The following is a 26,729-nucleotide window of genomic DNA, read 5'->3' as shown; positions in this document are numbered from 1 at the left end:
CCAGGCTTTTAGTTTTTTAAATTTTCTGGGGGAGGCCACCTGGTCCCCTTGTGCAGTTAGCGCCTTTAGTGTTCGCAGCTATGGCTTCACCGCCCGTGCGCCCCTGCTATCTATTGTCTTTGGATGCACCCTTGAACATCATCTTGTGTAGATCAAACAATGCATGTAGACAATTATATTTTCATAATACAAAATAATTCCATTCCAAGATATACATTTCTTTTCATGCAATATATATTCTGTAAAACATCCATGTAATGTGTCTTGTATTAAGTTTGTATTGAAATTTGTTTAATAAATTTATATTCTCTAACATCTTCGTTTAATATAGATTTTAAACATGGCTCGTTATGAAAGTTGTTGACGTCGTTTTTTATTGTTATGAGCTGGAAAGCCCAAGAATTTTTTAGTAAGGCTGGTAAAAACAGAATGGTGAAAATGGATACATGTATATAGGTTCCGTAGGCGTAACGGGGTGTCATTTTGATCTGAGTTGTCTTTCCCACTTTTCTTGTGAAATTTCAATTAGGCTCAAAAATAGAACTAAAAGGTGTATTATTATTTATTATTAACTTAGCTAGGTTAGGGAGGGCTTAATTTTGAACAGATTTATTGCTAAGTAATATTTGTGTATGAATTACTATAAACCGTCCATGGATCTTACAAGTTTATTTAATTTTCCGACAAAATGTGTGGTCTGTGGCTAAACTCACAGAAACTTGAGTAGTAGTAGTAGTAGGCCCTAGCCTTTGGAAAACTCCAGTCCAGTACAAACAAGTGGGGAGTGCATGTATCATGTAATGTTAGCTACGAGAACGTAGCTAAAAACGTTGAGATATACTGATGTGTCGAAACACGGAGGGTTGAGAAATTAAGGTTTGTTATCTACATGTAATGTATGTCACGAGTAAATCATTGACTTTAGAGGGTTTGATTTCAACAGTATTATTTGTGTATTAAACCGTCCATGGACCTTACAATACACAAAGTTAATGTAATTTTCTGACAAAATGTATGGTCTGTGGCTAAACTCACTGAAAGTTGACGTAGGCCTTCTGTAGCCTTTGGAAAACTCCAGTACAATAAGTGGGAGAGCGTGTACGTCACGAGTAAAATCATTGGCTAAATGACAAACAAGCAATCCCCAGAATGACGCGATCAATTGCGGATGAATACATTATTCTCATTCTGCGATATAGTCCGAAATACTTTTCAACATAAAAATATATGTTATGGAATCTAGTATACTTTGAATTACGAAATCGGAACGCAAAGGCATACTGTTTAATTAAAAATCGCACAAGTCAGTTGTTTGGCATTAGCAGAATTTTCGCAATTAAGAATTTATGCGTAGTATTTAGAGCACTACTTTTTTTTAAGTCTCTACGCCAATGGCCGCCATCTTGAGTGATAAGTGAGGGACGGTCATCTACGAAGCCACCGACATTAAATACTGAGGAATAAAAACAACAAGAGGAACTGGTGCATCCAGAGAGCAACAACCCTAGCGTTCGGCTATGGCGCAAATTCTTCCGATTCGTTTTCAAGAGCACCTGCAGGTAAGAATTAGTTGACCGGCACATTCATCGGTTATATTATTCTTTTACACGCCCCTATAATAATATGGCCGACAGGTACGGCATTTTCGAATGATTATATTAGACAATTTTATGTGTTGAAATATGATCAACATGGGCCAATTATTTCACTAAACATTACTTGTTAGGTGGGCACATATTACATTTTATTTCGCTGTTGTTTTAGTTGTTTTTTTAAGCTGTCAAATTACCGGTATGCTGATGACTTGGCAGTTGAAACAGGAACCGGAAATTATAGAATACTAACTGCTCAACATTTCCCATTATCTTTATCTTTTCTCTTGTAAAAACCTTAAATGTTATTAGATTTGCCATGGATCTTGCAACATGTGTAGTCTAATTTATATCCTGCTAGTGAAGATATAAAGGCAAGAAAGAAGAAGGAATCAATCATTGACCCATCACTGTGGGAAATTTATCTGCATTGATTACTATTAGACCTATATCCTCAGTATCCTGCATCAAATTTACAATATATATTTATTTCTAACATAAAACATGATAATTTGTCCCCTATTTTAAGTATTTCTATAATATTATTTTATTTAAACATTCCGCTTATTATGGATTGATAGTTGCTTAAGCTTACGACAATTTTACTATAATTTCTAAACATACGTGTATTGTCTACTAACACACTGTCATTATATTATGACTAAATCTCAAGTTATCAATAATATTAATATAAAGTGTTTGTCCGTTGTAAAGGATTTTGCATAATTAGTAATTTGTACAGTTTTTATGTTATTTCAAATGCAAGCTCACTTCAAATCGGGTTAATACTGTAATGGGACATCTGAACTTGAAAGATGCTTATTTATAGGTCAGGAAGACATGTCATCAGGGGGGTGGAGTCCCTGTCTGCTTTATATACTTATTAAATTACTTGCAGCCTAATTCTTTTATTTGCAAAACCTATTAAGTTAGTTTTTATCTGAGTTCATATTTTTAATAAAATTTATCAAGGGTTAGTTAGACATGTATTTATTGTACTAAGTTTATTTATAGAACTATAGGGTGACCTTAATTCTTGAAATTTAACCGATAGGTTGAATAGAGTGATTAGCTTATATGTCACATTGATTAAGGTACAACTGGTGTCCACTTTGACTTAGCATTTTCCTCATAAATGTAAATTATGTACATTCAATCTGTCTATTTAGGAAGTTCATTAGTCCATATTTATCAAATTTCATGAATAGTTTGACTTTAGTTTCATTTATGCAGTTTAAGTATTAATGTGTTAAACATACAGCTTTTTATTTTAATTTTAAAAGCTTATTTATTTGAAATTATTTGCAATGGTCAATGTTTAAAATTTAATTTATTGTTCACATGAACAATACAAATTAAACACCAGTACCAGTATTGTATTTTTTGAAAAAAAAATGAATTTGAAAAAGCAGACCACTAGTATATCAATTATATAAAATGGCTGTATGCACAAATATATTTATCTTTAAATGGATTTATGAATTCTATGAAAAACAACAAATTCTGACATTGAACAATTATTTATTTAAATTGTAAACCAACTTTATTTTACTTGGGTGTTGATGATGATTTGGGAGCAGAATAACTGTAACTCTCCTCAATGGTTATCACTGAATAGTGGCATTGATTGATTTGTGAAATATCCCACTGTGAAGGCTACAATACATTGTAGAACCCGACCCTATCCTCCTCCATTCATTAAGTAAGGTTTATCCAAGTCTGTACTTGCCTTGTCTGTATAGGATCAATAATATGCCACTACTTCAGATCTGATTTCTCCTGAAAGATTGATATTTCTAATTGGTAGTTTATAGCAAAAAGCAGTCTCTTGATGTTTTATTTTTATACTGTCCGATTCCCATTTGGTTTTTAGTCAATACATTAGTCAATTTAGTGAAAGCATTGGGAAATGTAGTTTATTAATAGAATTTTTTTTCTGTTTAGGCTATATTTAAATCTATATCACATACGTTGTATGTACTTCTTCAGTTGAATTATTTTGGTATTGATTTATAGCAAAAATTGAATAGTTCATTAGCATTGCATCTGAAAATAGACTGAAAAATGTCAAGATGGTCAGCTGAAATTATTTACCTGTTCTATTTTCATCCTAATTTTTAATGTCATTTTTGGGGAAATTTATTTGTACGTTACCAAAAATAGTCTTTCCTGTCTTAAATTATTTTAAAGCAAGACATTGGTTGTCTTGGTACATGTAGCATCCTCTCCTCAAATCACATGGTTTTTGCCTTCAAGCTATTGGCTTTTATTGGGTGTTATGTCAGATTAACATAACTTAAAATCAAACCACTGTTGAGCCTAGTGTACTAATGTACATGTTATTTGACTGCATATTGTGATGTGTGCAGTTATGTCTTTTGTAGAAGTGGGCAGACATACATCAATTATTTATGTTGTTTCTTATAGTTTATTTATTCTTTTTGATCCACTTGTTAGAGATTACACAAGAATATGTCAAACTGAATTTAATTATTCAATAAAACACGTACATACATAAACATATGTTAAATAAAAACAACTACACACTTAATGATCAGTATCTACATGTATGTTAAATAAATTATTAATCAGTCCCACCCTAGCAAAAGCGACATCTGTTGCTTATTATGAATTAATTAGACAGTTCATGAATAAACAATCTGATCTAATTTCTCAAACTAATCTTAAGTTATATAATTGATTAGATTTTTAAATACATGTTCTGAATTAATATAGTCTTGTGTAGTTTCTACTATACTATAATTTATATCAAATGAAATTGTATCGGATTACAATTAAATAAGGTTTAGATATTTGGCAACTTGATTGTGTTGAAATTTTATCTACATGTATTTATATTGTATGCATATTGGTCTTTCTGTAAAAGCTATGGTACACAGTAACTTTGATTGTAAAATATGGTCTAATAAATGATGGATTTATTTTATGCATATTTAAATATAAATATTGCCAAAAGTTATCTGATTTATCACTATTTAAATACATGTAGGTACGTGTATGTGAACTGAATCATGAAATAAATCATTAGACATAGAATAAAAGTAGGCTATAAACGGAACATCAGACTGATTCTTCTAATTGTAGAACCCCAAAAGAAAATATACTGTAAAGGTTGAAAGGGGGAGGGGGTTGACCTTCATATAGAAAGCGTTGAGTTGTTAATTTTTGTTAAGAAGATATAAATGTACATGACAGCTAAATCTGATCTTAGTTTCTGTATTATTGAATTTTATTTCCAGCTCCAAAATGTGGGTATCAATGCAGCAACGATTGGGTTCAGTACCCTCACTATGGAATCAGATAAATTTATCTGTGTGCGAGAGAAGGTTGGTGAAACAGCTCAAGTTGTTATTATTGATATGAATGATACAGCCAACCCAATTAGACGACCTATATCAGCTGATTCAGCTATTATGAACCCAACCAGTAAAGTTATTGCTCTCAAAGGTAATTAGGTTTTTTAATCTTTAATTTTGTGTACCGAAGATACAATTAAATTTAAAGTCTATTGTAAACTACAAATATTCCTAGATAGTTTTGTTAAACATATTAGTTGGTCTAAATTGACAATTACAACAAAAGTCTTATTGAAAAAGTGAATTAGTTAAGTTTAAACAATATTTTATTCATTTGAAAAGGATTAAACAACAGGCAAGGCCTATATAAGTTTTCCTAGGGATACAGAAAATAGTGAAAATGTGAATTGCTTGAATGGGAAATATTAATTGTTCTAGTCAGTGATTTAACTCATGGCAAACACATGTTACTACTTATTTGTAATTTCAATTTCAGCTGGAAAAACTTTACAGATTTTTAATATTGAGATGAAAAGTAAAATGAAGGCCCACACTTTAACAGATGACGTTATTTTCTGGAAATGGATTTCGGTAAACACCATTGGTTTGGTTACAGAAACTACAGTTTTTCACTGGACAATGGAAGGTTTGTTATATTGTTTCTTAGCCAGATGTGCTTCATCTCTTAGGTGACCTTCAAGACTAGTGTTGTTTACATGTTACAATAAAAGATTATTAAACATACATTATGCAAGAGCTAAATCTGTCTATTGCAGGTCTTTCTTTAGGCCTGAAATGTTATCTAAATTATTAATTAGACATTAATTAACTTATCCAGACCATAATCAACTGTAGATGGTATCGCTAGCCTGCGATCTTAAGTGGATTGTGAGTCGATTTACTGCATAACTTTCCTTCTCGATTAAACTATTAAATAGATAATCAAGACTATGCTGTTTATCGTACTGACTTTAGTAATGATGACCGAGGCTAGGCAGAAATTTCATTCGCTTAGTTTTCGGTTCATAGTGGATCAATTTGAATGAAATTTTCAGCAAATTGCCTTTATGTTATCTAGTTTTTAACTATTATAGTGAGAACTGCCAACTCGTTATCGAATCTCCCATAATGTATCTTTAAGACATGGGAGAAATGAATGATTTATTGAATTATAGTTAAGTTGAGATACATCGAGATCGATTTCTTTTAGTTTTGAATTGTAGACAGTATCAATATTCAATAAGCCATAACCAGCATGGCTGGAAATTCCGACAAAATTCGATTGAATTTTGCAACTTGTCTGGTGAAACTTCCTACTGATCTGTCATTTTGTGTGAGGAAAAATTTGTCAGCAGATTTTTGCCATTTTCGGAAAAAGAAAGTATGGTAGACTACTTTTTGTGAATTTCTTACTTTACTTGCTATCAAAACTCATATTCTATACAACAGTGAGTTCCCAAAAGAAGATCATATTTTTAACCCTTTATAGAAAAGGCGGAAAATTGTAGCATGATTAGGCCAACATTGTAGGATGAGAGGTCCCAATAAAATTAAGGATTTATATTGTAATGAACAGTTAATATCTCATAGTCTAGAATCATAGATCATACTGAATGGATGATGTGTATTTTCAATCCGTTGGAAGCATGGCCCAATTATTCATTCATTAAAAATTGTGTTCGTGTTTGATTTCTGAGATATATAGAGCACGGTGCATTTCCCGACCGACAAAGTCGTGTATCTACCCTGAGTGTCATGACATTCAGGGCATTAATGAGTAAAAAAAATTTATATCTGACCAATTAAAACCAATTTAGTCAAACAAATTAAAACTAAGTAAAACTGCCCTGATTGATAAATGGGCATTTCAATCTGAATCTTTATACAAAAGATGTCATAAAACCCACCCACCCATTAGTCAACAGAATAGATCTTGATAGACTTTGTGCCAACCCAAGAGCACTTAAAAGACCCCCTGACAGTTGGAATTTGAAAATATGATTAGATGTTATCACCACCAACTAGGACACTGTATGGCATATGACTGTCTTCATTTCTAATGGTTAAATTGAGTAGTCATATAATACACTTATTTATGTCATGTTTTCCATTTTAGGTGATTCACAACCACAGAAAATTTTCGACAGACATACAAACTTAACAGGTTGTCAAATTATCAACTATAGAACTGATGCCAAACAACAATGGTTACTTCTAGTAGGAATTTCAGCTCAGGTAAATTTCTGCAAAGATACGAAAGAAAAAGTTAGGCTGGTTGTACAGTAAATAAAAACTCATAGTTAATTAAAAACTTCTATGGTTATGTATGATTATGATTCTGCATAGTTCCTGTGTCTTCATTGAGAGATTGGCTTTTAAAATGTCCATTGAGAGTTGTAGCTGTACAATAACATTACAACTACTGTTACTTATCACCTTGATCTGTTTCTGTATATATTTCCAATTTTAATGCATATCACAATGTTATATTTTATCTGTCATAATTTTACTAATAAATTCCTTTTTCCTATAGCAAAATCGTGTGGTTGGAGCCATGCAGTTATATTCCGTTGAGAGAAAAGTCAGTCAACCCATTGAAGGTCATGCAGCTGCCTTCTCACAATTTAAACTGGAAGGAAATCCCCATGTATCTACACTCTTTCTGTTTGCAGTTCGAGGTCCACAGGGTGGAAAGGTAATTATCTATTTTATTTCTAAATTCTTGTTTGGTATTTATCGTTGCATCATAAATATTATTTATTACAAATTATCTCCAAAATTGTTCTTCATTACAACTTAAAATTATTTTGTTTCTTTTTCCTCAGTTACATGTTATTGAAGTCGGGCAACCACCAGAGGGTAATCAACCATTTGCCAAGAAAGCAGTTGATGTTTATTTCCCAGCAGAAGCCCAAAATGATTTCCCAGTAGCCATGCAGGTAATAAAATAATTTCATCATGCATCAATTTCTTATCTCTCTCAATTTAGTATATTTAGCCTCAATGCTTTTATTTTGAACCGTAAAAAAATGATTTTGTTATTTACATGTTCATTGTGCTTTGATTTTGGTATTTGTAAACCTTAGATTTATGTTTGACAGTTGAACAAAAAATTCATTATATCTCAAGATTAGTTTACCTTTTAGACCAAAATTTTATATAGACAATCTCTGTCTTACAAAATAAACTAATAAAAAATAATATATGAGATTAAATCGGATAAAATTGACACTTCCATTTTCCAACTAAATGAAAGAAGTCATGTCTTTTAATCATAGTGTTTACGCTTTAGGGTTTAGGTAATATATTGTAATAAAGGTTATGTATAATATGCATGTTGGCTATTGATTATTCTGACTTGTAATACCAAATCAATGATCTCTTATTAGTAAACATCACTCAACCTATAATATCTTGATTCATAATACATGCTTACAAGTGTAGATTTATTCATATTCTCAATATTCATTATTCAACATTAGATATTAACCCATTGATGTCTTAAATATTGGATTTCAAGGGCCCATGTCAGTTTGATTTGTAAAAGTTTTTCACCTGTAATTTTAGTTGCTAGTTGTGACTGTCATTTGGAAATGGAATTGTTGATAAATAATTTATACACACTATTTTTTGAAGACATCTGATAACTTGATATCTAGTTTTAGAAATTAACATCTGACAAAATATGTAGGGAGCTTTTTACTGTGGATTTGTCCAATATTGCGTCTAACATACAAATTAATTGGAAGATAGTCTGGCTGTCTCCCAGTGTTGGCCGCTATCTAGTCATTCGGATGGCACGACGAACCGAGGTCCCATGTACACATTGGCATGCATGTAAAAGATCCCTTGGCTGTTGGAATTCGATATAAGAGTAGGCCGGGCATATGCCCGTCTTCATTAGCCCAATCGGAGCAGAACAGTAGGACATTAAACCGAACCCCATTTCATTTAATTATTTACCTAGATTATAAGTCTCAATAAATGTACCTGATAACAAAGTCTTAATTTCTCTTACAGGTGAGCCCTAAACATGGTGTGGTATTTTTAGTGACTAAATTTGGGTACATCCATCTACATGATATAGAGACGGCCACATCTATTTATATGAACAGAATTAGTGGAGAAACTATCTTTGTTACGGCACCACATGAAGCAACGTCTGGTATAATTGGTGTAAATAGAAAAGGACAGGTAAATACACAAAATGGTTGAACTATCTGTAAATTAAATTCCACAGTATTGAGTAACTACTAGTTGACTTGCGACATGACAAAAACCTTGTATTAGAATGTAGAAGGTAAATGTTATGCAAAATAGTAATATATGAAATACAAATTTAGTAAACTCTGGTTGTAGGAATAGGGGTCTGGATGGCTGAATGGTTAGCACCTGTGCACTGTATCATGAGGTCTGTCATCGAGTCAACTGACGTGGTTTTGATTCTCCGGTTGTACGTGATGAGGAGTAGGGTCGCCTGTCCAGCCTCATGGGTTTTCTCTGAGTCCTCCGGTTTCCTCCCACTGAAATAGAATTGAACCATGTGTTAGTCCCAAAATGACCTAGTTTGTGTCAAGTGGACGTTAAACCCCATTTCTCTTTCTCTCTCAGACAAACACATAAACAGTCCTACACAACCTGGATTTTGGCCAAAAACACCTATCTAAGAAAATGATGTGGGGGGTTTTATCGTCCTACTTTTCTGTACCATCTGGGGTAGATAAGGACTGTCTAGTATTAATTGTTAACTGTCATCAACAGTCATTGACAACTACTGGAAGAAATGATTTAACTACAATATTTGAAATAATTTACCACACTTTTGTTCACAAGAATTTCAAATTTGTGACTATATCAAAAGAAAGTCTGATTTGGGTAATGGTCAATGACCAATTGATCGTGTACTATTATAATGTCAACAGTAGCAAGGTTGCATTGACGGAAATATTATGGTGAGAGCAGTAGAGATCTTTCTAACACTCAACTTGGGTAACTTTCAGACTTCTAAGTAATTTCATTATAGATATATGTTTGCGTATATTGTGTTTTCTAGGTATTATCAGTAAGTGTAGAAGAAGATACGATTGTACAATATGTTGCTAATAATATCAACAACCCAGACTTGGCTTTACGTGTGGCATCTAGATGTAATCTACCAGGTGCAGAAGATCTCTTTGTTCGTAAATTTAACAACTTATTTCAAGCTGGATCATATGCTGAAGCTGCCAAGGTTGCTGCAAGTGCTCCAAAGGTAATTTTACATATTCCTTTAAGTGATTTCTTGGCAATATCTTTTATGGTGTGCCTGTTGCTAGATATGGTCTTTTGTGTGTAAAATTTTTTATTGGATTTTGAATTCTTATTTCCAAAGGAGTCTTGATTGATTTTCATTCATTTGTCCGTTTCTAATTGTAAATGTTATTTTCTTTTCTTGCAGGGTATTTTAAGAACTCCTCAAACAATCCAAAGATTTCAACAAGTTCCTGCTCAACCAGGACAAACATCACCACTGTTCCAATACTTTGGTATTTTATTAGATAAAGGTCAACTGAATAAATATGAATCTATAGAATTATGTCGTCCTATACTCCAACAAGGTCGACAACAACTTCTAGAAAAATGGGTTAAAGAAGAAAAGGTAATATTGTGTTAACTTTTAAGTTTGTGGAATGTTAACTTTGTGAACAATGATTTGTTTAAACTTAAATTCTTTGACAAAAAAAATATAATAAGTCTTCTTTGCATATTTTTAAGAACTTTTGCATTTAACTTGTTTACTAAAGAAATTATTAATAGTCAGACCCTTTTCCGAAGATTTTACAGAGTTATGGGGCCTTATGCTGTTGATAGTTTTGTTTCTATTTCTAATTCTTTGATTTTTTTGTCTTTTTAGCTTGAGTGTTGTGAAGAACTTGGAGATTTAATCAAACAGGCTGATTCTACCTTAGCTCTCTCAATATACCTTAGAGCAAATGTGCCAAATAAGGTTGGTTTCTGTCAATTATGAATTAAAAATACACATGGTAATATTACAAGACACCTGTATAAATCAATAAGTATTATCAGACATAACACCTTTCAAAAACGAGAAATGAATGAATTCTCTCAGTTGACTGTGGTCATTGTTTTTGTGTATCTAATGTAGTCTTTATTCTTTTTGTTATAGGTCATTCAATGTTTTGCTGAGACAGGTCAGTTTCAGAAGATTATTCTCTACTCAAAGAAAGTTGGTTTTACTCCCGATTTTATCTTCTTATTACGTAATATAATGAGAATGAATCCAGAACAAGGTTTACAATTTGCTCAGATGTTAGTAGCAGATGATGAACCACTGGCTGATTTAAATCAGGTAAATAATTCAACATTCATCGGGTTTGTACTTAAAATGGCAGATCAGGGTTGTATTTAAAATGGCTGATGAGGGTTATATTTACAATGGTTAATATAATGTTTAAATATTTGATATACTGGTACTCATCTTTTGCTTGATAATGTTGAGAGAGCTCTCAAAGAAATGTTGCTTTAATTAAAGTGGTTATTGTGTTTTATATTATGTTTTTGTGTTTATTACACATTTCAAATTGCTAAATGCCACTCAAACATGGTACTCGAGATGACTTGTAATTAATCTTGAATCAGAAATGTAATCAGATTTAAAACAATTAATTCCAAATCAACTAGGCTTATAAAGACAGGTAGAAAAGGCCAGAAGTGTGCTATATAAGCATCATTTGCCTAGGCAGTGGTGCTACATCCTACTTGAAAATTCCACCTATCAAGGTACCTTAAATGTACTGCCAATGGTATACACAGGATGTTGGGTTTTCGGTCCCATCTGAATGACTTAGTCACATTTTGTTGCCAAGCTTCTTGTCCTGCACCACTGGCAAGGGGGAAACTAATCAGAAATGTTTTGCACCATAACAACTATTGCAATCAATATCAGCTGATAAAGCAAAATTATGTTAACTCAGTTTAATAATATGAACTACATCTTTATTTTCTTTTTTGTATCTGATCATTATTTGAAATTGGTCATTTGTATTATTTAGATTGTTGACGTATTTATGGAGTTCAACTTGATACAACAATGTACATCATTCTTACTGGATGCCTTGAAGAACAATCGACCAGCTGAAGGGCCATTACAGACTCGACTCTTTGAAATGAATTTACTCTCTGCTCCTCAAGTAAGTCTTGCTGTTATTGAATATATGGAGTATATTTTATATCATATATATGATCAAGTGTTAAAATTATCAGAAATACCATTTTGAATTATAAGAAGGTAACAAGTAAAGACCAGTGTTGCCAGTAAAAACTAGATCAAAGTACAATCTCCTGATAATATTAATTCTCCAGCATTATAGCTTTGAATACTAACCATGTATGCTATTTTAGAAAGTGAGCCAAGTTTATGTTCTGAAAGTTGATTGTAGAATTGTAAGAAAAAACTGCATATGTTTTTAAGAAGTATGGATTATTGTAATTGTATTATTCTGTTTGGTGTATTTTCAGGTGGCTGATGCCATTCTTGGTAATCAAATGTTCACTCATTATGATCGAGCCCACATCGCCCAACTTTGTGAGAAGGCTGGTCTTTTACAAAGAGTAAGTATAATAGATCATCTTTATCAAAAAAATTTTATTGATAGATATATTTTTCTATGTGTGTTCTGTCCACATTTAGCATGATTCTGTAATGAAGAACAAGTTATAATCATTTGTCATCATTAGGCCCGACTGTAGCTCTTCACCAAACCATAGACGGATGGAAATTATTGAATAGGACTGATATATTTTGTTTAAATAACACAGCTTATTTTATTTTATTATTTTAGGCTTTGGAACATTATACAGATTTATATGACATCAAAAGAGCCGTAGTACATACACATTTATTAAACCCTGAGGTAAGATTTACATTATCAAAAAATATGTTAAAGGTATACTCAGTTAACCGTTCTAGAATAGATATTCTTTCAATTATATTTAAGTAACAATTTAGTCAAAAGAACAGATCTCAACCACCCACGACAGCTGCAACCTGTATGTGACACTACCTCTATTTTGTCAATTCAGAATATAAGAATAACGTCAGATAATGCCTGAACCCACAAACTTTGATCATAATGTGATAATCTGGCCTTCTAATATACTATTCAAAAAAAGTAGGGGATATTTGATTTTTAAGTGTTATTAAAGTCACCTAATGAAACTGACGAAGAAACAAATGACAAAATGAAATGAAGTTCACATTCATCGATTTATTCCAAATGATCGTTAGACTAAGTAAGGCACAGACTGACCATTATACGGGTAAAATGATACCCGGGGTCAAACAGCAAAGTTACCACAGCATCACAACCAAGTCAGTAACGGGTAAATCCTCCTCTGTTTGCCAAACAAGCATTGATCCGACGTGGCATACTCCTAATGAGACGTCTAAGGTCATTTTGGTCCAGATTGTCCCATTCCTGTTGCAACGCAGCAGCAAGTTCTTGGACATTGGCAGGACGTTGTTGACGTTGACGTAACCTCTGTCCAAGCATGTCCCAGACATGCTCGATGGGGGAGAGGTCGGGACTCAGTGCTGGCCATGGTAATGTGGTGATGTTCTGTTGTTGGAGGTAACCTGTAACGATCCTGGCCCTGTGACATCTTGCGTTGTCATCCTGGAAGATGAAACGGCGGCCATGACGTCGTGCGAACGGCACAACATGGACTGCCAAGATGTTGTCCCGGTAGTACTGGCCTGTAACACGCCCTGCATCAACATGTAAAGCCGTTCTTCCAGCAACAGTGATGCCTCCCCACACCATAACAGAACCACCCCCAAATCGATCATGTCTGATGACGTTAACGTCTTGGAAGCGCTCGTTTCGACGACGCCACACCCTCCTACGTTTGTCCAAAAAATCAACAGTGAACCTTGACTCATCTGAAAACATCACATTGCTCCAGCGTCGATTATCCCAGTGTTGACGATCCCTACACCAACGATGTCTTGCCTGAATGTGATGATCTCTCAAACAAGGGATCACGCGAGGACGTAGGGCGCGAAGGTGACCCCTATGCAGTCGATTCCGAATCGTCTGGCCACTCACTCTCACACCAGTGTCTGTTTGAAGACGAGCGCTGATCTGATTTGCTGTGATGACACGATTTCTCAAGGCCAAGGTACGGATAAATCGATCCTGGGCTTGAGTTGTCGCCCTTGGTCGACCTGAGCGTATTCTGTCCTGTACAGATTGTGTATCACGGTATCTGGACCATAGCCTGCTTATGACAGACTGAGAAACATTCATCGTCCGCGCCACAACCGCCTGTGTTGTGCCGATCTGTAGCATGCCAAGGGCACGTAACCTTTCATTTTGGGTAAGCCGACGCATATCAAAATTTGTTTTCTGGTCACTAAAACAATTAAACTGATGTTTCCACCCTGGAATTCAATGCCACAATGACTGTAACATTCAAAGTCAGAGTCTTGCAAATCTTGGGTTGGACCCCCATGATGATCCCAAGCATCACCTGCATTCCATGCGGTAGCTATTGGTGCGTTTGGGCGTCACATGTAACTGGAAATGTTTCTTCTGTTAGGTTCTATAGTGACTTTTTTCGTAGTCATTTGCATATTTTAGTATTATGCCCCCAAAATCAAATATCCCCTACTTTTTTTGAATAGTATAGCTTGAAAGACCAGTTTGTCAATAAGCACATCAAGTTTTAGTCAGGGTTGTTCCTCAGTTCTTGTTATCATTGTAAAGTCTAAACAATGTGTTAAGATTTGAAGATTTCATTTTAATCAGAATATATTTAAACAATTTGTCTTTTGTGATGTCCATTTCATAAATTAAGAATACTATCCTATTTATTTTTAGTGGTTGGTAAATTATTTTGGTGCGATATCTATCGATGATTCACTGGAATGTTTACGTGCTATGTTACAAGCTAATATCAGACAAAATCTACAAGTATGTGTCCAGATAGCATCAAAATACCATGAACAACTTGGAACTCAAAGTCTAATAGAACTCTTTGAATCATTCAAAAGTTATGAAGGTATGTCTATTTTTTTTTTTTAGAAAGAGTTTTGTTTAGTTATCAAATAGGTAAATTGCAGACAATTAAGACTTGTTGGGTAAAATCTTTTGTCAAGCCTCTTTTTTATTTGATCGAATCCAAGTTGGAAGATTATCTACAGAAGATATTGTGGTTTGGTTTTCTTAATTAAATGTTAAATAATCAGATATTGTATGTAAAATGCTCGATCAGAGACTTTTATGAAATTTGATGAAAATACAGTTTACGCACTTATCATCTTGTTGCTAATGTTTTATTTGTTGTAATATTTTAGGTTTATTCTATTTCCTTGGCTCGATTGTCAACTTCAGTCAAGATGCTGATGTACATTTTAAATATATCCAAGCTGCGTGTAAAACTGGTCAGATTAAAGAGGTAGAAAGAATATGTCGGGAGAGCAACTGTTACGATCCAGAGAGAGTAAAAAATTTCCTCAAAGTAAGTGAACATATATTTCAAAAACATCTCTGATATTCTTCATCGTTTTATAATATTAAAACTATAATCAGAGTGTTTTCAAACTTATTTTAAGCATGCCCAAAGGAAAATATTCTTTGGATGGGTTGAAGATCTGTTGAATTTGAATTGATATTGACAAATTGATTGATAATTTTCTATGTTTATTTCAGGAAGCCAAGTTGACAGATCAGCTTCCACTCATTATTGTTTGTGATAGATTTGATTTTGTTCACGATTTGGTTCTCTACCTCTATAGAAATAGTTTACAGAAGTATATAGAAATTTATGTACAAAAGGTCAGTTGAGAAAATATTTTTACATTTTTGGTTTAAACAATATTTTATTTCATTAGTGAATCACAGATATATCTAACATACTATATATGGATACAATAACAAGCATTGCTGCTTATGTAAAATCGCTTCCATTTTTGATTACCAAAATTCCACCATGACCAGTATTGCTAAAATTATAAAGCACTTTAACTTCCAGCCCCTTGCTTTTCTCACAGCAGATAAAGAACATTTATTGTATATTAACTTTGATGTCATCTGCTAGTTGTTTTTGATTTGTATAGTCCCAAGTGCAGTCATTGTCGCGAGAATCTTATGTACTTTATTTGACCCTTGTATATATGTACATACAGCAGCCTTAGTCTTGTGTTTGCTTTTTTAAATCAATTAAATAACAAATGATAATGATTGAAATCCTTGTAATGTTTTAACAGGTAAATCCAGCTCGTCTGCCTGTAGTTGTAGGTGGTCTTTTAGATGTTGATTGTTCAGAAGATGTCATTAAACAATTGATTTTAGTAGTAAAAGGCCAATTCTCCACAGATGAACTGGTTGCAGAAGTAGAAAAAAGAAATAGGTTGGTACACATATTTAAATGAATGAATTCTAAAACGTCACAATGACTAAAACATGTTCATCAAATACAATATTGTACTTTCGACTTTGATAAGTATAATATCTTGGAAACCTGTGCACAGATACAAAGATATATTTTCAATTACTCAGAAAAAGATAAACAAATATCAAGTAGATCCAAGTAAGTTCAGATTCTTGTTAACCTTTAAAAATAGAAATTAATGTAGTTTATTAAAATTATTTTTCAGATTGAAACTGTTACTACCCTGGTTAGAAACTAGAATACATGAAGGTGTTACAGAGTCTGCTACCCATAATGCACTAGCTAAGATATATATAGACAGTAATAACAACCCAGAACGATTTCTTAGGTAAATATCTCTCTACATTGTTAATACATTAATCCTGTTTCCATCCTTTATGTGGTGTGAAAAGTTTCTAAATTTGGGCTCGGATCCAAAAGAACCATACACATTTTTCAGACCCATGACCGGCTTGAATAGTGGTGTGGTCTTTATTCCTTTTCAAGCCTCTGGTCGTTAGCCATCTATGATGGTGATATGAAAGTTTACCCCCCTTTGATCTGATGAAATGCCAAACTCTACTGGTTACCAGAGTTTTTAACCTATAATTTTGTTGTATGCAGTCTGTGAGATGCTTACACATTGTTTATTGACGACACACTAAGGCTCCACTGTAACACTTTAAGTTTGGGTCAATCGACCTCAGATTGGTATCTGCCTAATAGCAAATTGTGCCTTTAGTGAAATGCTATTGTATTTATATTATATTGTTATATTTTATAGAGAAAATCAGTTTTATGATAGTAAAGTTGTGGGTAAATATTGTGAAAAGAGAGATCCACATTTAGCATGTGTAGCTTATGAACGAGGATTATGTGATGAAGAACTTATCAAGGTATGATGTCTTTCTTATGTAATTATTATTAATTAGACTTTCGATAACCATGAGAATAACTAGTTTTGTAGCTGTCTCTTCAAATAAATCTATGACCAAAACTCAACCATATCTATCTACATGTATGGTTCATGGTTCTGACTTCTAATATTAGGATTAAACTAGTCTGGTCTCCAGGAGATCATAGGTACAATCCCATCTATTGTAGAGACAACAGTCTAATCTCTGGAGGGTTTTTTTTTGACACACAATATCTGTTTTCTTCAACTGTCAATAAACCGGCATACTAGCAAAATAATGAAATACGGTTGCATTATTTTAGTCCCACATTAAGTGGATGTTAAACCCCATTCCTGTCTGTTTTTAAAAGTAAATAAATGGATATATTTGGTTATTAATTATGTTAATGGATGATGAATACCATCTTTTATTTCAGGTGTGTAATGAGAATTCGTTGTTTAAGAGTGAAGCTAGATATTTAGTGAGAAGAAAGGATACAGATTTATGGGTTGAAGTATTGAATGAAAGTAATGAATACCGACGACAACTCATTGATCAGGTATAGTTTATCTTAATTTACAGGATTTACAATTTAAAGATTAATACCTATATATAGCTGTATTCCTTATAGCACAGCATGATTTATTCTACTTTCACTTTTCTCAGAGTATAACATAACAATGTTTAAACAGTAATTTGTCATCAGGCCTGGTAATAAAGATTTTAGATATATCTGACAATATGTCCGACACTAATGAAATAGTACCTGATATTTTTAATTTTGTGTTGGATGTGTATTAAAATTTTGCAATATAAACACACAAGAAAAGGCAAATCTGTGCACAACAAAATGACAGCCATCAGTAAGTTGTGCCTGACAATGTCTGTAACAGATGCCTTATTTTCTAGCTTGTTTGTCATACTGTTTTCTCCATGATGAATGGTGTACTGTATGTAAATAAATCTATGTTTTCAAACGTTCTAGTCATTTGGATTATTTATATATATATAAATATATATATATATATTTATATATATATTTTTTAGGTGTGTACCACAGCTTTATCAGAGACTCAAGATCCAGAAGAGATATCCGTCGCTGTAAAAGCTTTCATGACTGCCGATTTACCTAATGAACTTATTGAATTATTAGAAAAAGTTGTACTTGAGAGTTCTGTTTTCAGTGATCACAGGTATGAACGTCTAGAATTCTATCATCTCCTTATTTTACTCTTTAAAATTTACAGTCTCAAGCACTTTCCAGTCCGTCTAATTATATGCCATAAAATTAGATATTTAAATAAAAAAAACACTTTGGGATAATGCTAAAAATTGTCATCATTTTTTCAAGAAATATCTTCCCCCGATCTTCACTAAAAAAGCTAAATAGTCTTGCACATATGCAATAAAATGTTATGTAGATACTTGATGAAGGAGGACGGCACCACACAGTCACCTAGAAACCATTAGGAGAAACGCATAATCATGACAAAAGTGTTGTATCTTATTCTTATAATTTTTATTTCAGAAATTTACAGAACTTATTGATTCTGACAGCAATCAAAGCCGATCGTACCCGTGTTATGGAATATATTAATCGTTTAGATAATTATGATGCACCAGATATAGCTAACATAGCCATTACCAATGAATTATATGAAGAAGCTTTCGCTATTTATAAGAAATTTGAAGTCAATACATCAGCTATTCAGGTAAGAAAAAAAGAAATCACTGTTTATTGCAGAATTAGTTGCGTAGCATTTGTTCATATGCAAATTGGAGTGATGGAAGCTTTTTATATATGAAATGAACAGTCCATGTCATAAGTTTAACAGTTATATTTAGGTATGTCTCTTTTACTACCTCTTCCATTTGATTTTAGTGTCATTAACAAATTAAATAATGTGTATTACGTGAGAATCACATATTATAAAATTTATATATTTTTTTTCTCCAGGTTTTGATTGATAATGTAAGTAATTTAGATCGAGCCTATGAATTTGCTGAAAGATGTAACGATCCAGCTGTCTGGTCACAACTTGGTAGAGCACAGTTGAAAAAAGGCATGGTAAAAGAGGCTGTAGACTCATTCATAAAGGCTGATGATCCAACAGAATATATGGAAGTTGTCTCAGTTGCAAGCAAAAATGGTAGGTGGTCCTGTTTCTAATGTATCAATTGTAATTAGTGAGCCAGTGTTTAGATTAAAAGATGGGTATGGTAAAAGTAAGACATCAGGGGCCTGTTTCACGAAATTTTAATTAAGATAAAATCCAAATTTTAGTAATTTGATTGGATAATATTAGATTGATTATAGTGCTTGGCCAATCAAAATTGAAGTATCTACTACAATTTGGATTTTATCTTTAGTTAAAATTTTGTGAAACAGGGTCCAGGTTTGCAGATTCCATGCACAATTCACTTAGCTGTATAAAGTGATGCCACATTCTACGAAAAATGTTTCCCGTTTTGTCGATGGTATACTTATTACATGATTTATTTTACAATGATATACTTATAACATGATTTATTTTACAATGATATACTTGCGTGATTTATTTTGTAGATAAATGGGAAGATTTAGTTAAATTCCTTCAAATGGCCAGAAAGAAGGCCAGAGAAACTTATGTAGAAACAGAACTTATTTATGCGTATGCTAAAACTAACAGATTGGCTGATTTAGAAGAATTTGTCTCTGGACCAAACCATGCCAACATAACACAGGTAAGATCATTTTTCAAACAACAAAACAATCTGCGGTATTAAAAACAATAAAACCATATATTGACAAAAAGCTGCTCTTACGTTCTAGGCCAATTGAAATGAGTTTCTTTGAGTGTCATGATAGTTTGCCATTATGCACATGTTCTCTAGGTGCACATGATCTTTTTATCATTTATATAGTTGGATCTTTTATCGAAAAATGGTTTATGTGTTATTTAATAAGTTTAATTTTGTTTTGCAGGTGGCTGATAGATGTTTTGATGATAAAATGTATGATGCTTGTAAACTATTATATAATAATGTATCTAATTATGCCCGTTTGGCAATTACTCTAGTCCATCTAGGAGAATATCAGGGAGCCGTTGATGGGGCACGTAAAGCTAACAGTACTAGAACATGGAAAGAGGTGGGATATATTCAATTTATCTAAAGCATATTTATGATGTTAATGTGCGATTTATAATGATCAATATGTCTAGTTTTTGCATGAAGCTAAAACATCATATTGTGATAAACATTTTGAATCCTACAAACTCTGCATATAAAACTTTTGAATACTCATTTTCTTATATTAGTTGGCAATGAACACATTTTTTCCCAGTAATGGATGTTAATTAATAGATAAACAGTAGGCAGTAGATAAACAATTACTAAATTTATTCAACGATTAGTATGCTTAATGACTTTTTCATGGAGCAATTAGGTCTGTGTTCACTGATCATAGTCAAACTCAAGTCGAACTATCACATTTTTTAATTTTCAGCTTTCATGGATATAAATGTTCATATTACAGAATTCAAGATAGAGACATGTCAGAACAAGCTCCCTTTTACAAAAAATAGCGTTCTTAGTTTCAAAATAAGACGTGAGATATCAATTAAACTGTTACTTTGTTGTATATTTCAGGTGTGTTTTGCATGTGTGGATAATACTGAGTTCCGTCTGGCCCAAACTTGTGGTCTCCATATTGTTGTACATGCTGATGAATTAGAAGAACTAATTAATTATTATCAGGATCGAGGATATTTTGAGGAACTCATATCATTATTAGAGGCAGCTTTAGGTAAGTTATTATCACATAAAAGGTCCCAAAGAAATATATTTCATTTGGCATATATCATGATTCTCCCGAAAACAGTCAAATAAACAAAAAAAATCATTTACGTCCACTATACATAATTTGTATATTACAGGTTTGGAAAGAGCACATATGGGCATGTTTACAGAATTAGCTATATTATACTCCAAATATAAACCAGAAAAAATGAGAGAACATCTGGAGTTGTTTTGGTCTAGAGTTAACATTCCAAAGGTGAGTCATTGTATATGTTTTTTGGGGGGTTTTTTTTTACAAAGAAAAAAACGTTAATCTGATTTATTCCAAATATTTTAACTTGAGAGTATGGTTTGCAACAAATGAAGGTCTAAAAACAGAGTTATCTCTCTTACACTGTAAATTTTGATCTTGGAAAGCAATCTGGGACAGTTTCCTAAATTGAATGAATCACACTGAACGGAATGTGTACCGGTAATTAAACCGTTATTAAGACAAATACCGTTTAAATGTCATTTTGTTAAAACATCAAAATTTCAAATTGTCAATGTAAAGTATAATCACTGAAACACCCAGAGCATTAATTTGATTCTAAACTGATTTGATACTTATGTTATGCCTGTGTGTATGTAATTATTAATTTTCCATCTTTTTACAGGTGTTACGAGCTGCCGATCAGGCTCATTTATGGTCCGAGTTAGTTTTCCTATATGATAAATATGAAGAGTATGATAACGCTATACTAACTATGATGAACCATCCTACAGAAGCTTGGAAAGAAAGCCAATTTAAAGATATCATTACTAAAGTTGCCAATATTGAATTATATTACAAAGCTATTCAGTTCTATTTGGACTTTAAACCAATACTCCTGAACGATTTACTTCTTGTTCTTACGCCCCGATTGGACCACACCCGATCAGTCAATTTCTTTACGAAAGCCAATCAAGTTCCACTGGTTAAACCGTACCTGAGATCCGTTCAGAAAAACAACAACAAGGCCATTAATGAAGCTCTTAATAATTTATTTATTGAAGAAGAAGATTACCAGGGACTGAGAGCTTCGATTGATGCTTATGATAATTTCGACAATATCTCTCTGGCACAACGTCTTGAGAAACATGATTTGATTGAGTTTCGTCGTATTGCTGCCTATCTATATAAGGGTAATAACAGGTGGAAACAGAGTGTTGATTTATGTAAAAAAGACAGATTATTCAAGGTAATATTTTCTTGTAATTTTATCATCAGACTGGCATTGATTTATTGTTAGAGACGGAATACTTGGTATCCGATTTATTTTATATTCATGGAGGTTTCAAACTGTGGACAAGTTTCACCTCCCTTGCATGAAACACTTAATCATAGTGATTGCAGATAGTGTGAAACTGACTGGTAAATTGTTGAACTTCAGTCCCATTTTTTGGCTAACAGAGCACTCCTTTATTATACAGAAACTCCCAAAGAGAAGGTTGATATATTGAAGATCTAAGTGAATTATTAAACCTGTAAAATCACTTATTTCACCTAAAATCCACTAGGATTCTTCACCTCAATGAGATTCAAAGATTATTGATCAAATTGCTAGTTCTGACGATGATGATAGTGACTAATTATAGTATATTTTATTATAGGATGCTATGATGTACGCTGGTGAATCCAGACTAGTTGAGATTGCTGAAGAACTGATTGCATGGTTCTTGGAACAAAAGAATCATGAATGTTTTGCAGCCTGTTTGTTCCAGTGCTATGAACTATTGAGGCCCGATGTTATTCTAGAACTTGCATGGCGTCACAATATAATGGACTTTGCAATGCCATACATGATTCAAGTTATGAGAGAGTACACATCAAAGGTATGATGTTTATCAATATTGGGGCAGAGTAACCATCAATTTTAAAATATGAATTATTTTGTGGATACAATTTAATTCTGCTTAAGGGTTTAAGGAGCTAGATCTGTATGTGCTACTCCGCACTATAACTGGGTGAAAAGTCTTTATTGTGCAAGGTAAAATTAATGTAGTATAAAAATTCTGCAGTAGAAATAAAACGTCTGAAGAGAGGTAAGAACATCGGGGATCAAGATACCCAAGAAAATGAGTCGTAGCATGTCTAGGTAGTTCCAAAAATTACAATACTATATATATATTTCATTGCATTTTGTGAGATAAGTTCTGTATAAAAGGTTAAAGACCTCTTTTTGTTAAGATGGTGATCTATATATACATACATGTATACAAGTGATTAAGATAAAGAGACATGTACTGACTATAGGTGTAAGATAGAATCATAGATAAGTTAAACGATCATTAAGCTAACATTAACATTATTTCTACTCAAATGTTTAATTTATCTTAGTTAGATCTATTAGAACTAGACGTAGTATACTATAGATAACAAACAACATCTACACAAACAACATTATAATCTACTTAACCTTACTCCCCTATTCATCTCACTTTCTACATCTTATTCATCATTTTATATTAGAAGCAGTTTATTTAGGTGGATGTGTGAGACTATGGAATGCAAAATTAACATATACTCATTTAATTGATCATATTTCTATCCATAATAAATTGAATATTTGTTGATTTGGTATTCCATAGTAAACTGACACATAATGTCAGTTAATTGATGACCAGGTTATGACCTTTTGTTATGGTATATAGTGACCATGGTGTTTAATAGTGATATATGATACTTATATTGACCATCCTGTGTAATAGTGATACCTGTATAGATCTAGGTCAGTTATTATAATACCTTGTTGATATGCCTTAGATCTCAATCAGTTGATGTTTCACAAACATGGTTTTCAAATAAATATTAAATCTGTAATATCTCACTGTGTGAGACCAAAGTAGGATGGTTTGGTTTAAAAAGAAAATTGTCAATTGGTGTGATTTTATTTGTTGATTTATTATGTGAGATGACAAATCGGTTTCTTGAACATTTTACATCCATAGATAAAGCCAATGTTGAGACTTTGTTCCACAAATATCTGTGCTAAAAATTGAACTAAAATGAGAAAACTATCTAACTACCACTTAATATTTTGAAGCTAAAATCTAATGAACCAGAGACTGAATCATCATAAATGGAAATAATACATCAGATTAACCCTCTTTAAAACTCTCTAATAACCTAAATCAAAGGGGTTTTGCTCCTTAAGTCCCCAACATGGTTTGGGATGGGAACCCATTTCGTAACAAAATCCTGATTATGTCTTGGGCCAGCTGAGTGATTAAATTAATCACTTGTGTCTTTGATCATGTGCTAATGGAGTTCATTTCCATTTAAATCTTATCTGAACTTGTAATCAGTCCTATGTAAGATATAATAATGAGATTTTATGTAAGTGTTGACAGAAAAACTAATTCATTACACAGTTCAATTATCGTTATCTAGGTGTTGAAATATATTTGTCAATCTTAAGATTAGCATTTTTCTTTTAATTTGTATCCCCCAAAATAAACTCTGCTATATTGAATTTCTACAGGATGAGGTGTTTGAGTAAATTATTAATTGTAACTTGTAATTGTTCTTCAGGTGGATAAATTAGAACAATCAGATGCTGTAAGAAGTGAAGAAGAACAAAGAGCTGAAGAGAGACCAATTGTTATAGGTAATTACTCATTTATCTTTAGATGTTTTGGTGATGGTTGATGGCCAGGAAAGAGGGAGTTTGAACTTGAGGTCCTTACCAAATCTTCAAAAGTTTTGAGAATTACTTGAAGGATCTTTGGAAAAAGATATTATTTAGTTGTTTATGAAAGCCTGGGTCTTATCGGTCTGTAAATACAACAGTTAACCATTTCACACTATTATATAAAGATATCTTTAACATATTTCTAACTATTAAATAACTATTGATTTTGTTATTATTCGCAGCTGAGCCACAACTCATGTTAACACAAGGTCCTGGAATGATGCCACCTCCCCAACCAGGCTACCCAGGAGCAGCATATGCTGGTGTACCTCAACAGGGCATGGCCATGCCAGCTTACGGATACAGTATGTAGATATATAGACACAAGAGAGAGAGAGTAAACAACCTCCTCCACTAAATTGTACATTGTTGTGTAAATTATGTGAAGAAAATATTTACAAGAAAGGCAGTTGAACTGATTTGGCTTTTCATCACGATGAGAGAGTGAGAACATCACTTGAAATTATGTAAATGATACAAATGAATTTCTACATTGAAATTCTATATTCTCTTGGGTTAGTTTTTATGAGTAACTAACCAGCTTAATATTAAAACACGAATCACATTCCTGTACTCTGGTTAATTTAAATGTTTTACTTGATTAGTTTGCTAAAATGAATTTTGAAATAAAAGAAGAAAGTGCTAAGCATAGTTTATAATATTAAATCATACAGTTTCTAGATGTCATATTATTAGTATTTATTATTACATCGCATGTTGACGATCATCATTAAATAATAGATATAAATATATAGACAACACGAGTTAATAAATAATGTGTTTTCAAATATAAAATAATAGAAGGAAGTTGAGTAAGTTTAAGTATTGTGTCACTGTGAACGTACGTACGGTAGTTAGAAGGGTTGGAGATCAGTTTTATGAGGTACAGGTGGGCAATTAGTTTAATGCGATATAAATTTATAAACCAAAGGGACCGAGTTAAAGGAAAATAAAGAAAATTTTGTATATAAAGAAATATCCTGTGGTGTGTGTATAACATTTTTAAGGCTATTTCTTGCATATGCTCTACTTTCACTTTCTTTTGTTACTTAAATCAAACAGCATTGATATCATACAACATCAGGTCATAGGTTTCAACTATTTGTCTCTACATAATGTACCCTTAAAGTTGCTCAATCAGCACCATTTACAGGTAAAAATTGCACAGGTCTATTACTACAGAATATTTATAATTATTAATCAATATGCAAAATTATAAGAAAATCGATTCTTTTAAATTTTCCTTTCTTTTCTCTTTTTTTTTCTCTCAAGAGTTTGCAGATTCATTTATGCCTAAATTCATAATAATAGTTTGTATTACTTGGCCTCCCTACATTGGGTTGTCTTGCGTGCTAAAAGTTGCTTCACTTTTTTTTGTTTTTATCCTTTATGATAACAAACTGTATAAAAACAATTCCTAGAGTTTATTTTGATTTTAGCTAGAGAGAACTTTTGTTATTATTGTTACATATAACTCATTTATTATTATTATTATTATCTTATTATTAAACATTTAATATATATTGTGTCCTTAATTTGATCATATAATTTTAGTTAGGGTTAATTTCTGATGACCTTTTGTAAGAGGTTAGTGATTGCCCACAAGATTAGTATATATCGAAGAAATATGTGTCATGTATGATGAAAAAGTTTACACCATCTAGTATGTAACATTTTGTCATTATATAAAATAAAATAAGCCAATACTAGCCCTGATGTTATTAGTTGTATTAAATACATGTCATGAATAAATATCCTATACAAAACAGTCTCTTATTACAATACTTACAATAAAGACACCTAATCCATATTCATAGATGGGAAGTGGGTCCTGTTGTCCAAACGGTTTAATTTGTCCTCTTTAGATCATAAGTTCTGTCATTGCATTAAGGCAGTGGTTCTCAACCTTTGTTTGCCAACGGCACACCTTGAATCACATGGAAAAATAGCGGCACACCTGGCTAAATATATATGAAAAATATTTGAATTTTGCAAAAT

The 26,729-nt window shown here is 32.6% G+C and overlaps 1 protein-coding gene across 1 annotated transcript; it reads left to right on the top strand.

Annotated features, from left to right (window-relative positions):
* Positions 1-1,380: 1,380 nt before the first annotated feature.
* Positions 1,381-26,499, top strand: LOC126824771 (clathrin heavy chain 1). The gene is made up of 32 exons (XM_050554145.2): positions 1,381-1,559; positions 4,853-5,060; positions 5,406-5,555; positions 7,026-7,144; positions 7,443-7,604; positions 7,735-7,848; positions 8,930-9,103; positions 9,963-10,160; positions 10,347-10,547; positions 10,803-10,895; positions 11,076-11,258; positions 11,962-12,099; positions 12,428-12,520; positions 12,751-12,822; positions 14,791-14,971; positions 15,267-15,430; positions 15,622-15,747; positions 16,179-16,321; positions 16,569-16,691; positions 17,127-17,238; positions 17,675-17,797; positions 18,286-18,431; positions 18,767-18,950; positions 19,196-19,388; positions 19,805-19,962; positions 20,204-20,368; positions 20,869-21,025; positions 21,156-21,274; positions 21,675-22,238; positions 22,651-22,872; positions 24,572-24,647; positions 24,914-26,499. Exons 1-32 carry the CDS (start codon positions 1,518-1,520, stop codon positions 25,042-25,044), a joined length of 5,034 nt encoding a protein of 1,677 aa, XP_050410102.1. The 5' UTR covers positions 1,381-1,517; the 3' UTR covers positions 25,045-26,499.
* Positions 26,500-26,729: the final 230 nt, after the last annotated feature.

Source organism: Patella vulgata, chromosome 6, assembly GCF_932274485.2.
Source record: "Patella vulgata chromosome 6, xgPatVulg1.2, whole genome shotgun sequence".
In the NCBI taxonomy this organism is placed as follows: Eukaryota; Metazoa; Mollusca; class Gastropoda; family Patellidae; genus Patella; species Patella vulgata.
Note: the sequence above shows the minus strand (reverse complement) of the source record. Positions and strands in the feature narration are given on the sequence as shown.